At 42.4% G+C, this 16,310-nt stretch overlaps 1 protein-coding gene across 1 annotated transcript in view; it reads left to right on the top strand.

Moving 5' to 3' along the window:
• ATPAF2 (ATP synthase mitochondrial F1 complex assembly factor 2) overlaps nt 1-16,310 on the top strand; it is a 33,510-nt gene that overhangs the window by 4,935 nt on the left and 12,265 nt on the right. The window contains exons 2-4 of the mRNA XM_082261836.1: nt 5,365-5,516; nt 8,785-8,829; nt 9,685-9,830. Of these exons, the coding sequence (XP_082117962.1) occupies nt 5,396-5,516; nt 8,785-8,829; nt 9,685-9,830 (312 nt within the window). The 5' untranslated portion in view covers nt 5,365-5,395. The remainder of the gene's footprint in view (nt 1-5,364; nt 5,517-8,784; nt 8,830-9,684; nt 9,831-16,310) is intronic.

Raw genomic sequence — 16,310 nt, 5'->3', positions numbered from 1 at the left:
TATCCATACATTACAATCAGTACATTACTATATCCGTACATTACAATTACTACATTACTATATCCGTACATTACAATCACTACATTGCTATATCCGTACATTACAATCACTACATTACTATATCCATACATTACAATCACTACATTACTATATCCATACATTACAATCACTACATTACTATATCTGTACATTACAATCACTACATTACTATATCCATACATTACAATCACTACATTACTATATCCGTACATTACAATTACTACATTACTATATCCGTACATTACAATCACTACATTACTATATCTGTAAATTACAATCACTACATTACTATATCCGTACATTACAATCACTACATTACTATATCTGTAAATTACAATCACTACATTACTATATCCATACATTACAATCACTACATTACTATATCCATACATTACAATCACTACATTACTATATCTGTACATTACAATCACTACATTACTATATCCATACATTACAATCACTACATTACTATATCCGTACATTACAATTACTACATTACTATATCCGTACATTACAATTACTATATCCATACATTACAATCAGTACATTACTATATCCGTACATTACAATCACTACATTACTATATCCATACATTACAATCAGTACATTACTATATCCGTACATTACAATCACTACATTGCTATATCCGTACATTACAATCACTACATTACTATATCTGTACATTACAATCACTACATTACTATATCCGTACATTACAATCACTACATTACTATATCCGTACATTACAATTACTACATTACTATATCCATACATTACAATTACTACATTACTATATCTGTAAATTACAATCACTACATTACTATATCCATACATTACAATCACTACATTACTATATCCATACATTACAATCAGTACATTACTATATCCGTACATTACAATCACTACATTACTATATCCATACATTACAATCACTACATTACTATATCCGTACATTACAATTACTACATTACTATATCCGTACATTACAATCACTACATTACTATATCTGTAAATTACAATCACTACATTACTATATCCGTACATTACAATCACTACATTACTATATCTGTAAATTACAATCACTACATTACTATATCCATACATTACAATCACTACATTACTATATCCGTACATTACAATCACTACATTACTATATCTGTACATTACAATCACTACATTACTATATCCATACATTACAATCACTACATTACTATATCCGTACATTACAATTACTACATTACTATATCTGTACATTACAATCACTACATTACTATATCCGTACATTACAATCACTACATTACTATATCTGTACATTACAATCACTACATTACTATATCTGTACATTACAATCACTACATTACTATATCCATACATTACAATCACTACATTACTATATCCGTACATTACAATTACTACATTACTATATCCGTACATTACAATTACTATATCCATACATTACAATCAGTACATTACTATATCCGTACATTACAATTACTACATTACTATATCCGTACATTACAATCACTACATTACTATATCTGTAAATTACAATCACTACATTACTATATCCGTACATTACAATCACTACATTACTATATCCATACATTACAATCACTACATTACTATATCCGTACATTACAATTACTACATTACTATATCCGTACATTACAATCACTACATTACTATATCTGTAAATTACAATCACTACATTACTATATCCGTACATTACAATCACTACATTACTATATCTGTAAATTACAATCACTACATTACTATATCCATACATTACAATCACTACATTACTATATCTGTACATTACAATCACTACATTACTATATCTGTACATTACAATCACTACATTACTATATCCATACATTACAATCACTACATTACTATATCCGTACATTACAATTACTACATTACTATATCCGTACATTACAATTACTATATCCATACATTACAATCAGTACATTACTATATCCGTACATTACAATCACTACATTGCTATATCCGTACATTACAATCACTACATTACTATATCTGTACATTACAATCACTACATTACTATATCCGTACATTACAATCACTACATTACTATATCCGTACATTACAATTACTACATTACTATATCCATACATTACAATTACTACATTACTATATCTGTAAATTACAATCACTACATTACTATATCCATACATTACAATCACTACATTACTATATCCATACATTACAATCAGTACATTACTATATCCGTACATTACAATCACTACATTACTATATCCATACATTACAATCACTACATTACTATATCCGTACATTACAATTACTACATTACTATATCCGTACATTACAATCACTACATTACTATATCTGTAAATTACAATCACTACATTACTATATCCGTACATTACAATCACTACATTACTATATCTGTAAATTACAATCACTACATTACTATATCCATACATTACAATCACTACATTACTATATCTGTACATTACAATCACTACATTACTATATCTGTACATTACAATCACTACATTACTATATCCATACATTACAATCACTACATTACTATATCCGTACATTACAATTACTACATTACTATATCTGTACATTACAATCACTACATTACTATATCCGTACATTACAATCACTACATTACTATATCTGTACATTACAATCACTACATTACTATATCTGTACATTACAATCACTACATTACTATATCCATACATTACAATCACTACATTACTATATCCGTACATTACAATTACTACATTACTATATCCGTACATTACAATTACTATATCCATACATTACAATCAGTACATTACTATATCCGTACATTACAATTACTACATTACTATATCCGTACATTACAATCACTACATTACTATATCTGTAAATTACAATCACTACATTACTATATCCGTACATTACAATCACTACATTACTATATCCATACATTACAATCACTACATTACTATATCCGTACATTACAATTACTACATTACTATATCCGTACATTACAATCACTACATTACTATATCTGTAAATTACAATCACTACATTACTATATCCGTACATTACAATCACTACATTACTATATCTGTAAATTACAATCACTACATTACTATATCCATACATTACAATCACTACATTACTATATCTGTACATTACAATCACTACATTACTATATCTGTACATTACAATCACTACATTACTATATCCATACATTACAATCACTACATTACTATATCCGTACATTACAATTACTACATTACTATATCCGTACATTACAATTACTATATCCATACATTACAATCAGTACATTACTATATCCGTACATTACAATCACTACATTACTATATCCATACATTACAATCAGTACATTACTATATCCGTACATTACAATTACTACATTACTATATCCGTACATTACAATCACTACATTGCTATATCTGTACATTACAATCACTACATTACTATATCCGTACATTACAATCACTACATTACTATATCCGTACATTACAATTACTACATTACTATATCCATACATTACAATCACTACATTACTATATCCATACATTACAATCACTACATTACTATATCCATACATTACAATCACTACATTGCTATATCCGTACATTACAATTACTACATTACTATATCCATACATTACAATCACTACATTACTATATCTGTACATTACAATCACTACATTACTATACCCGTACATTACAATCACTACATTACTATACCCGTACATTACAATTACTACATTACTATATCCATACATTACAATCACTACATTACTATATCCGTACATTACAATCACTACATTACTATATCCATACATTACAATTACTATATCCGTACATTACAATCACTACATTGCTATATCCGTACATTACAATCACTACATTGCTATATCCGTACATTATAATCACTACATTACTATATCTGTACATTACAATCACTACATCACTATATCCATACATTACAATCACTACATTACTATATCCGTACATTACAATTACTACATTACTATATCCGTACATTACAATCACTACATTACTATACCCGTACATTACAATCACTACATTACTATATCCATACATTACAATTACTATATCCGTACATTACAATCACTACATTACTATATCCGTACATTACAATCACTACATTACTATATCCGTACATTACAATCACTACATTACTATATCCATACATTACAATCACTACATTACTATATCTGTAAATTACAATCACTACATTACTACATCCATACATTACAATCACTACATTACTATATCCATACATTACAATGACTACATTACTATTTCCCCCACCCCCCTCAGTTACTTACATATACACCCTCTACCCCATATTCGTATCACAAAATTACTATGATTACATTACTATATTCATACTATACTATATCCCCACATTACTATATCCGTACATTACAATTACTACATTAGTATCCCTACATTACTATCGCTATACTGTTATATCCCATCATTACTATACCGGTATCTCTACATTGCTATATTTCTGCACTGCTACAGTATTCGCTCCATGCACCTTGTGTTTGACATCTGTGGACTAATGTATCGTTATCGGAGGTCCGGCATTCCTCACATGATGTCGTTTATAGGACTGACCACCATATTTATAGTAATATAGCGAATGATCCAGGCATTGGGCTCAGTCATTTTAAATTGGAACTCCAGAAAAAAACTTCCAATGCTGTAAATCAAAGTTCAGTCTCTCATCCAGTCGAGAAGAATGCTGCTGGATCTCCACCTCATCCATTCGTAAAACATCTTGCATTGTATACACAGAATACAAGGCATTCTGTAATTGGATAAAGGAAGCGATTGGGTGGATAAACATCAGGACCTCCCATTGTCCGGTCACAGAACGCTTTGTATTCTGTGAAAAAAATGCAAGATTTGTTATGAATGGACGAGGTGAAGAGCAAGCAATAGTCTTCAAGAGCGAATGAGAGAGAATTATGATTTACAGTGCTGGAAGTTCAGCGCTTGCAGTAGTGTCGGGGCTAAGTAGAGTGATGAGTTTTATATAGCCAGCCACACATGCAACATCCATCATTAGAGGTCATTTATTTATTGGTACAAAGCAAATGTCCAGAAATGTTTTTTTTTTTTCTCTCTGGAGTTCCACTTTAAACATTTTCAGATTTTATTTGTTTATCACTGCACTTGTTCATTGCAGGGGGGGGGTCAATACTTCACTTAGCTTTCTATCTCTTATAAGTGTGTATATTTATATTCATTCATGTTTGTTCTCTTGCAGTGTCCGGAAGCATCCTCCACTACCTGACACAATGCTGCAGAGTATCACCACTGTCTTTGCTCGGCGTGTAGCTCTGAACCCACGCCTGTATCCTGCCCTGAGTTCAGCGGACAGTATATGCTTCAGAAAACGCTTCTATACTCCACCCAATGGTGAGTAGAGAGTGACAGAGAGCAGAGCCCTTGTTTGCTATCATCAATATAAAGGCTAAGGTCATATTTTACATAAACATGTAGAAAATGGGCCCCAGTAATTTTAAAAATCACTGTCCCATTTGTAAAAATATTGTTTAAAGAAGAATTCCAGCTCTGGCATGTTTTGATAGTTACATTGCTCCAGTTTAGACCAACGTAACTATGCATATTCCATACCTGGGAAATCCCTGTAGTAGACACCACTACTACAGTGATCTTCGCTTGTTATGGGTCCTGTGCCGTGTGGCTGTCCTGCATTGTGAACACAGGAAGTCGGCCACTGGGCGCAGGCACCATCCAGAAAATGCCAAGCATTCTCTGATTGGACAATGGGGAGAGCGAATCATCACTGCCCCGTCTCTCCACCTCGCAATGTTTATAATTAAATACTCTAAATCAGGGGTAACGAATTAAAATTCAAGGAGGTACGGTCGCTAAAATTTTCTTTGGGCTGAGGTCCAAATCTCAAGTCTGTGCTATGACTCCAAAAAATGGGCAAAACAAAACGTGTCCATCAGCGTTGCTCTTAACATAAAATGTGCCCATCAGCGTGACCCTTAGCATAAAATGTGCCCATCAGCGTGACCCTTAGCATAAAATACGCCCATCAGCGTGACCCTTAACATAAAATATGCCCATCAGCGTGACCCTTAGCATAAATATGCCCATCAGCGTGACCCTTAGCATAAAATATGCCCATCAGCGTGACCCTTAGCATAAAATATGCCCATCAGCGTGATCCTTAGCATAAAATATGCCCATCAGCGTGACCCTTAGCATAAAATTTGCTCATTAGCGTGACCCTTAACCTAAAATATGCCCATCAGCGTGACCCTTAACATAAAATATGCCCATCAGCGTGGCCCTTAGCATAAAATATGCCCATCAGCGTGACCCTTAGCATAAAATATGCCCATCAGCGTGACCCTTAGCATAAAATATGCCCATCTGCGTGACCCTTAGCATAAAATATGCCCATCAGCGTGGCCCTTAGCATAAAATATGCCCATCAGCGTGACCCTTAGCATAAAATATGCCCATCAGCGTGACCCTTGGCATAAATATGCCCATCAGCGTGACCCTTAGCATAAAATATGCCCATCAGCGTGACCCTTAGCATAAACTTTGCCCATCAGCGTGACCCTTAACATAAACTTTGCCCATCAGCGTGACCCTTAGCATAAATATGCCCATCAGCGTGACCCTTAACATAAAATATGCCCATCAGCGTGACCCTTAGCATAAAATATGCCCATCAGCGTGACCCTTAGCATAAACTTTGTCCATCAGCGTTGCTCTTAAACTAAAATATGCCCATTGAGGTGCCCCCTAAAATAAAATGTGCCCATCAGCGTGTCCCTTAGCATAAAATTTGCCCATCAGCGTGACCCTTAACCTAAAATAAGGGACACGCTGATGGGCACATTTTATGTTAGGGGGCACTCTAATGGGCATATTTTATTTTATGGGGCACTCTAATTGGCACAATAAAATATGCCCATCAGTGTGCCCCTTAACAAAATATGCCTATTAGTCTGCACTTTATAAAATAAGCAACCCCCTTAAAAATGTGCCCCACATACCTTTGGGGGAGGAAAATGCGAGAGCCAGGAGCCGCGAACAGCAGGGGGGGCGGGGTGCGCACGTGATGTCACGCTCCATCTCGCGGCCCGGCTGAGAGTGAGAGTCAGGAGCCGCAGTTAGGTGCAGGGGGCGGGGCACTCATGTAATGTCGTGGCCCGGCTGGGACTGAGCCGGGAGCCATAGAAAGAAGCAGGAGGGCGGGGCGCACACACGGGACGTCACTGGTTGCTGGGACACCCGCAGTCCCAGCAAACCTATTATTTTTTATAGTGGCGGCCTGACGCTCCAGGCGGAAGCATCGGACGGTCCGTTCTTGGACCGCCGGCCGTCATTTAATGACGACTGCTCTAAATGTTTATATTCCTACGTCCTGGCTTATTTCCAGGGCTCAGACTGGTTGTGCAGCAGGGAAGAAGCCGGAGGGAGTGAGGTATAAGGTAAATAAGACTGCTTGACTGCAAGGGTTCCTATTGATTTTTTTATCCAGAGTTCAGCTTTAAAGTGGACCTGTCTATCTGCATTCCCCTATTCTCCTCTACCCCATTTGAAACAAGTACTGCACTGACTTCTATAGGAGATTGGACAGACTGGTGTGTAAATTATTTGGGGCTGATTTACTAAAGGCAAATAGACTCTGGACTTTTGCCAGTGTAGTTTTATTCTGCAAGTGCAAATTCTCCAGAGCTTAGTAAATGATGGAGAGCTCTGCTGACTTCCATCTTCCAATCATGTGCAAGCAAAAATGCTGTTTTTTTTTTTTCCTTGCTTGGGTGTTCTTTGTAAACTGAATCTTTATTTCAATTACTAAGCTCTGGAGCAACTAAACCTGCAAAAGTATTCAGGCTTTTTTCCTTGAGTAAATCAATTCCTTTGTTTCCTATCCTCTTCTGTGCTTTTTTTGTCCGAGTCATGTAAAGTAGGGATCGACCGATTATCAGCAAAGCTGATATATAGAGGGCCGATATGCACTTTCCCCGATATATCGGAATCGGCCCCGGAGGTTACCGATGTTTCGGAAAAAAAGTGCTTGTACCGGAGTGATGCCTGCAGCTAGAGGCATCACCCTGGTACCGGCGTCCATAGCCGACGGTCAGCTGTCTTGTCGCTGAGAAATCGCTCGGCTGCCATTACAAGAAGCGGGAGGGGACGTCCCCCCTCCCGCCGCCTTCCGTGGCTCACCCGGGTCTCCCGTACCACCGGGAGACCCAGGCAACCAGCCTTCACGGCCGCCGAAGACCCGTTCAAAGGCGTATTCGGCTCTGATCAGGTCTCCATGCAAAAGCCCGGAAGTGATGTCATGAGTGACACCACTTCCGGGTACTGTCTGGCGTCAGATTAAAAAAAAAATGACAGCATTCAAAACAGCCAAACTTGGCGTTTTGAATGCTTTTATGTGCAGAGGAGGAGTTTGGGGTCTTTTAGACCCCCAGATCCCTCCACAATAGTACCTGTCAAAAAATAAAAAAAAAAATGTACAAAAATATTGGCCAATATCGGCCGATACTGATATGCATTGGCCAAAATTTCGGTACTGGCAACGAAAAACCGATATCTGTCGATCACTAATGTAAAGTAATTTATTATTTGTGTCATCTGTAGATATTACACATTTCTGATGTTATACTTTGTTCCATTCTTGCAGAAAAAAAGAAGTTCTATGAAAATGTCAGTATTTCCCAAGGTGAAGGTAGGTGTCTTATGCCTCTATTGACAGTCAAAGTATAGTATCCTTCCTCAAGTGTTTAATTTAAGAACTGTCTGTATTGTCCCATTTCCACCATTCATATTCAGTCCTGCACTGGAAAAGTCAAGTACTGAAGTGAATCCTCTGTGTGACTCAAGGCTGTAGAACTGCCTGGTCCATGCTAAAGTCACTGATGGTGAGATTAGATTTGGCTACAGGACAGCAACCAGACGAGTTATCAGCTGACCCTTCAGATAAAACAAGGCAGAGGATGAAATAGTGAAGCAGAGCTGAAGTTCAGGCTAAAGGGAGAGATGACAGATAAGTATGGGTGGAGAATCAAGTAGAAGGTCAGATAAGGCAGCAGACAGAGAACTGAATGCAGGCTGGGTCCTAGCTAAGGGTAACCAGTTTAGAAGCAGCAGAGACAAACCAGAAGCAGGAGATCAGCAGCAGATGGCAGAGAGTGATAAAATAACAAAACCACCTTTTGTTGAATTATTCAGCTTTATTCCAGAGATTTCACCAGCAGATGATTATTTCTGCCATTAGATGTCCTCGGTCTGATGGGCAGCATCATTGAATCCGCTTCCTCTGAGCTCAGGTCATGCTGGACCTGCCCAAGCCTGTGAATTTGCAGTAAAAAGAGAAGCAGCACCGTGATGAGCTGATCTTATTGTCACCCTGCCCTCTTGTCCTATCAGCATGCTTCTTCACAGCACAGGAACTGATTGGTTCCTTGTGCTGCTTGTTCCTCTCACACTCATACGTTGCTGTACAGAGACTGTAAGAGGCTTCTATCAGGTCACATTCAGATACGTTCACTGCTTGTGTTTAAAAATCACTGTGTATTTACAGGAGGATATGAAATCAACCTGGATCGCAGGAAGTTAAGAACTCCGCTAGGAAAAGTCTTTGTGGTGCCCAGCGAACCTCTAGCACTTGCTGTGGCAACAGAATGGGATAGTCAGAAGGATACAATAAAATTCTTCACTATGCACCTGGTAAGACTTACAGTGCTTTGTATGAAGAGTTCAGGTCCATGAAGGTCCTTTATTTATGTGTATTGAAAGTAGTATTTACAGAACAGGCCATGACCTATGCTTTGAAATTGCCTAACGTAGATGTAAACCACCTAAATGGATGACATTTAGTTTGCTAAAGCACTATGCTTAAAAAATAATTTGCGTGCTTTTTTTTATGTTTTTCCTTAATTTTTTAAAATCCTTTTTTGCATCTCAGTGTTGCTGATCTGCCCTGCCTCTTCCAGCCACTTCCTGCCCATGTGCACTCACTACAGCATCAGCTGCACATCAATGGTTTGGACCCGTGTCCTGATAGTGATGGAACATTCCCAAGCAACATGTGTCAGCACTGCTGCTTGCAGTCTCCACCAGTCATATGACGTCGTTCGGTTTGAGTGGAGATATCTGAATGATGGGTGCAGCTGTAGGCATCTTCCAGATATCTTTTTCTTTTTTTTTTTCTGCCGGCGATTCCCTGCACAGTAAAAACAGTCATAGCAGCTTTTCAGCTTCTTGATTGTTTTTACAGGCAGCAGGAGGGGATGTGTGTTTGTACCCTCCACCGCCCTCCAGTGCTTCTACTGGCTCGCCCCTGTGATCGGCGAGTTAGAGAATGAATCTGCCAAGGGGAGGAAGTTTACCATAGAGCTGACCGAGGACCAGATGGTCCCCTGTCATGTCTATGACCTTCGGAGGCTGTAAGCACTGCAGTTTCTTCGGGTGGGAAGACAAGATCGTTTTTGTTTATCTCAGGCTTTCCAGCCTAGAGGCAAGATCTGGGGACTTATAGACCCCAGATCTCGCTATAAAGAGAACCTGTCATGCCCTATTCCTATTATAAGGGATGTCTACATTACTTGTAATAGGAATAAAAGTGATCAAAAAAAAATGAAAGGAAAAGTGTAAAAAATAATAAACAATAAATTTAAAGTGCCCTGTCCCCTCATTCGCAACGCATACGTAGGTCACGTCCGCATATGTAAATGATGTTCAAACCACACATGTGAGATATCACCACGATCGTTCGAGCGAGAGCAATAACTCTAGCACAAGACCTCCTCTGTAAACTGTAGTTTAGTGCCATTCGAAGAGTGTATACAATTTTAAAGCATGACATGCTGGGTATCAATTTACTCGGCTTAACATAATCTGGGGTCTCTGCTAAAAAAAACCACATACACATTATATATATATATATATATATATATATATATATATATATATATATATATAATCTATTCTATATTTATATAATGTTTAAGGGTTCTGAGTAATTGTCTAGCAAAAAACAATGAATTTTACATGTAGGAGAGGAACGCCAGAATTGGCCTGGTATGGAAGCACTTAACCACTTGCCGTCTGCTCACGTTGAGCCTACTGCGGCAAAGTGGTTGGTTATCGTCTGACGACGTAGACCTACGTCGTCAGACACTCCCCTTTCTCGGCGGCGCGCTCCCGCTGTATTCAGTCACAGCGGGAGTCGGGCCAGGGGAGGAGCAGCGGCGATCGCCGCTGCTCTTCCCCGATCGTCGGGGAATCGAGTGTGGAGATCCGCCCGCCTGTGAAAAACACAAGCGGGCGGATCTCTGAAGTGACAGGCAGGGTCAGATTGCAGGGTTCAGCATAGTTGAACCCTTTATCTGTCCTTGTGTCACACAGTCACCTCCCCCCCCCCCCCACACGTTAGTAAGCACCAGGCATACATTAACCCCTCCCTCTCCAATAAAATTAACCCCTTCCCTGCCAGTGTCATTTTTACAGTAACAGTGCATATATATATATATATATATATATATATATATATATATATATATATATAGCACTGATTACTGCAGTAATGTCACTGGTACCCCCAAAAGTGTCAAAAATGTCAGTCAAGGGTCCGATCTGTCCACCGCAATGTCGCAGTCCCGCAAAAAAAATCGCAGATCGCCGCCATTACTCGTTAAAAAAAAAAAAAAACACCAAAAATTACATAAATCTTTCCCTTAGTTAGTAAACGCAATAACTTTTCCGCAAACCAATCAAAATATGCTTATTGTGATTTTTTTTTTTTTTTTTTTACCAAACATAGGTAGCAGAAAACACATTGGCCAAAAAATTTAAAAAAATTTGATTTTTACATTTTTTGGGGGAAATTTCATATAAAAAAATGTGAAAAATATTATTTCTCTTACGTCCTCCGACAGTCGCCGCCTCTTCATATTCGTCACATATGGGGTATTAGACTTTGCTCCGAAGGAGTAGCTAGGCAACAGAATATGTTAACATTAAAGCTTTTAACCTATCCCCCCCTCAAGGGGTGGTCCCCTCAGTCAATACCCTCCTACTTCCTGCAACCATATCTCAGTTTTCAATGTCTAGCTTGTCAGGAGTGGCTGGCTCTATCTGTGCTGGGGCTTTGTGCCCCAGACTCTTTCTTCTTTTTTGATTTTTTGTTTGAGTTTTCTCTCTACCTTTACTTAGCTGATCTTTTTGTCAGCATTAGTTATTTCTTCGGATGAAGAGGATCATGCGGGCTGGGTCTCGGGCTGATCCCCCTGGTCGCAGGTCGTGGGTCAGTGGCTTCCCAGCCTGCCATCGAGCGTTCAGCCAGGTAACGCTCCTGGCACAGTGAACGACCCATCCCTGTTCGGTGCAGGGATGATTGGTGAGGTGGCTACCTCACTGGACGCTGTGCGGTTTCTTAACCCCAATTCTGTGCGTCTTGTATGCGACTCTCCCTGCCTCGTGCAGCGGCTTGTTCGCCTGTGCGGGTCCCCCACGCCATTGTGAGGTAAGTGTATCTATGTGGGGACCTGTCTGTCTGGGGGGGTGTCAGTCTGGGGGGGTGTAACCTGCCTCTGTTCTCACTGTTTGTCTCCCTATCACTCGGCTGCATGCTGTGGGCTGCAAGGGGGGGGGGGGGGGAGCTGTGTGACACTATGTGTGTCAGCCTTGTCAGTGTGAGAAGCTGTGTGCTGTGGGGCATGTTTTGTGGCATGTTTGGGCACTATACAGCGATCGCTGCGGCGATCTAACATGTTTTTTTATACATGGATAGCATGTGTGCATTACTGTACTGTGGAGCGGCGGTTTCGGCGCCAAACGGCGCCATTTTGCCTACACTCGCTCTGGCTGCATGTTCTACATGCATGGCGGCCATTTACTTGTAGCCTCCCATAGGCTTTAATAGAGCGCCCTGGCCGCATCACTTCCTCTTCTCCAGGATACACCGATCGAGGCAGCAGCAGCGGCGAGGGTCTCCTCAGGTTATATCCTTCTTATCCATTGCCTGTGTCAGTTTTATTGTCCCTGTGGGGGTCTCATTGTGCTTGTGTGTGGTGCGGTGGGCTGCGCTCGCCGCGCTTGTTAAAGGGGCAGTTAACCCTTTATTATCCGGCATTTGATATTGGGGCAATGGATTCTCAGGAGGGCAAATTTCCTACCGCCTTGGTGGAAAGCCAGGGGACCGCTGTTTCCCCCCCAGGGGGGGATTTGGCCACTATTGTGGCTGGCCTTGCTGCTCAGGTGCAGATGCTGGTGGCTGCTCAATCTACTAAGAGACCCAGAGTTTCTCTTTCCTCTGATTCTGAGGGTGAAGGTGATGGAGCTGTTATGGCGGGGGCCTCCTTATCGGGGTCCCGCTCCTCCCTGGATCTAGTGGGGTCCGAGGTGGAGGCTGAAGTTGAAGGGGTTGATAATTCTCCTCCTGGCTCGCCTGAAGAGCTTGCAATCATGGATGAATTGATTGATTCCATAAAACAAACGCTGCGTTTGCAGGATGAAGTGTGTCCCCCCGCTGCCTTGGCGGCTTATGGGACGCAGAGAAAACGCAGGACGCCGCAGGTTTTTCCCTGCAATGATGATTTTCAGCGCGCTGTTAAGGGACAATGGCGCAATCTATGCAAACCTTTTGCGGTACCGAGTAGGTTCAAGCTGCGTTATCCTTTCTCGCCTTCCACTGATGAAAGGTGGTGTGTGCCACCCCCAGTGGATCACGCAATTGCGGTTTTAAACAAATCCACTGCGATTCCTGCAGAGGATTCCCCTGTGTTCCGTGATGCCACGGATAGGAGATTGGAGTCTCTTGCCCGTCATACTTATTCTGTTACGGGTTCTATGCTTAAGGCTCTGTTTGCCTCTCTCATGGCAGCCCAGGCTGTCGCAAGTTGGACGCAGATGCTTAGGCGCGTCCTAGTGGCCGATTCTGCCTCGCCGGCGACCCTGGATATGGTGGATCAAATCCACCAGGGTGTCATGTATCTGTGTGATGCGGACTTGGACTTAGTCCCGTTGGCTGCACGTGTGCACAGCGTGGCGGTGTTGTCTCGCCGCCTGGTTTGGTTGAAATGTTGGTCGGTGGACCAATCTTCACGTAAGACCTTTGCCAATCTGCCTTATGATGGCTCGCCTTTTTGGGGAGTCCTTGGATGTGTTGATTAAGGGGATCACCGGAGGTAAGAGCACTCTCTTGCCCCATTTCCCCAAGGCTAAGGGGGCTTCGGGGAAGAAGCATGCTAATTTTCGGCCCCCTCAGGGGTCCTTTCGTGCCTTTCGGTCGCACTACAAGGGCAAACCGTTCAAAGGTCAAGGCTCTCAGAAGAAGCCCTGGTCTGGGAAACAGAAGTCCGGTCATTCCGGATCCGCAGCCCATAACAGTGCGGCCTGAAGGGGCGCCCTCACCCAGTTTTGGGGTGGGGGGACGCTTGCTCGGTTTTCTTCAACCCTGGTTGGCCCGCGTGCGGGACAGATGGGTTCAGGAGATCGTTCGATCTGGTTACAAGATCGAGTTTCTCTCTCGGCCGGAGAGCAGATTTTTTCCCTCAAATCTTCAACTGTCTCCAGAGCGTTTACGGGATCTGCACCTGGCGGTGCGGGACCTGAGGGCTCAGGGAGTGGTGGTTCCGGTGCCTCATCGGGACAGATTTCGGGGGTTTTATTCCAATCTGTTCACCGTGCCCAGGAAGAAGGGCAAGGTTCGTCCAATTCTGGACTTGAAGGCTCTGAACCGCTCTGTGCGGGTTCGCAAGTTCCGCATTGGAATCCCTGCGGTTGGTGGTGGCTGCCCTGGTTCCGGGGGAATTCATGGCCTCCATCGATTTGAAGGATGCGTATCTTCACATCCCCATTTTTGAGGGTCACCAGAGGTACCTTCGATTCGCCATTGCGGAGGATCACTACCAGTTTGTGGCGTTGCCTTTTGGTCTCGCCTCGGCTCCGCGGGTCTTCACCAAGGTGCTTGCACCGGTTCTGGCATTATTGAGGGCCCAGGGCATTTCTGTCCTGGGGTATCTGGGCGACATTCTGGTTCGGTCTGCGACCAGCCAGGGTCTGGAGAAGGACCTGTCTGTCACGATGCAAACTCTGCAGGAGTTTGGTTGGACGATAAATTTTCCAAAGTCGACACTGAGTCCGTCGGTTCGTCTTCCCTACCTGGGAATGATCCTGGACTCGGTGCAGGCGAAGGTCTTCCTGCCGGAAGACAAACTCAGAACTCTTCAGGAGGAAGTCAGGTCCCTCAGGGACGTTCCGCACTCGTCTCTGCGGACGTGCATTAGATTTCTGGGATTGATGGTCTCGGCCTTCGAGGCGATTCCCTTCGCCCAGTTTCACACGCGGGGTCTCCAAGCGGAGATCCTGTCCATGTGGGACGGGCGAACTCAATCTCTGGATCATCAAATCTCGTTGAGTCATCGCACCAGAAGAGACCTTCTGTGGTGGCTCCAGTCTCCGATGGTGTCCGGGGGCAAGTCGTTTCGTCCTATCTCGTGGACGGTGATCACCACGGATGCCAGCCTGTCGGGCTGGGGTGGTGTTCTGGGCGTTCTGTCCGCCCAGGGGACTTGGTCGGAGGGGGAGTCCTCCCTTCCGATCAACATTCTGGAATTGCGTGCGATAAATCTCTGTCTTCATCGCTGGACGGACCGGCTGCAGGGCTGCCCGGTTCGGGTGCAGACGGACAATGCCACGGCGGTGGCCTACATCAACCACCAAGGGGGCACCAGGAGTGCCCGAGCGGCTCGGGAAGTGGCCGACATTCTGTCTTGGGCCGAGACTCATGTCCCGGCGATAACGGCGGTTCACATTCCAGGGGTGGAGAACTGGCAGGCGGACTATCTGAGTCGCCAGACCCTGGATCAGGGGGAATGGTCTCTCCACCCGGCTGTCTTCCAGATGTTGTGCGCGAAGTGGGGTCTTCCAGATCTGGAACTGTTCGCGTCTCGTCTCAACAACAAGGTGAGAAGGTTCGTGGCAAGGACGCGCGACCCTCGGGCAGACGCGTCGGACGCGTTAGTGGCCCCGTGGCATCAGTACAAGCTGATGTACGCGTTTCCACCGATTCAGTTGCTGTCCAGGTTCCTTCGCAGGTTACACTCGGAACGCAGCACGGTGATTCTTGTGACACCGGACTGGCCTCGCCGGTCCTGGTACGCAGACCTCGTGAATCTGGCGGTCGACGCCCCGTGGCGTCTGCCT

The sequence above is a fragment of the Pelophylax lessonae genome (assembly GCF_965119305.1).
Source record: "Pelophylax lessonae genome assembly, chromosome: 6".
In the NCBI taxonomy this organism is placed as follows: Eukaryota; Metazoa; Chordata; class Amphibia; order Anura; family Ranidae; genus Pelophylax; species Pelophylax lessonae.
Note: the sequence above shows the minus strand (reverse complement) of the source record. Positions and strands in the feature narration are given on the sequence as shown.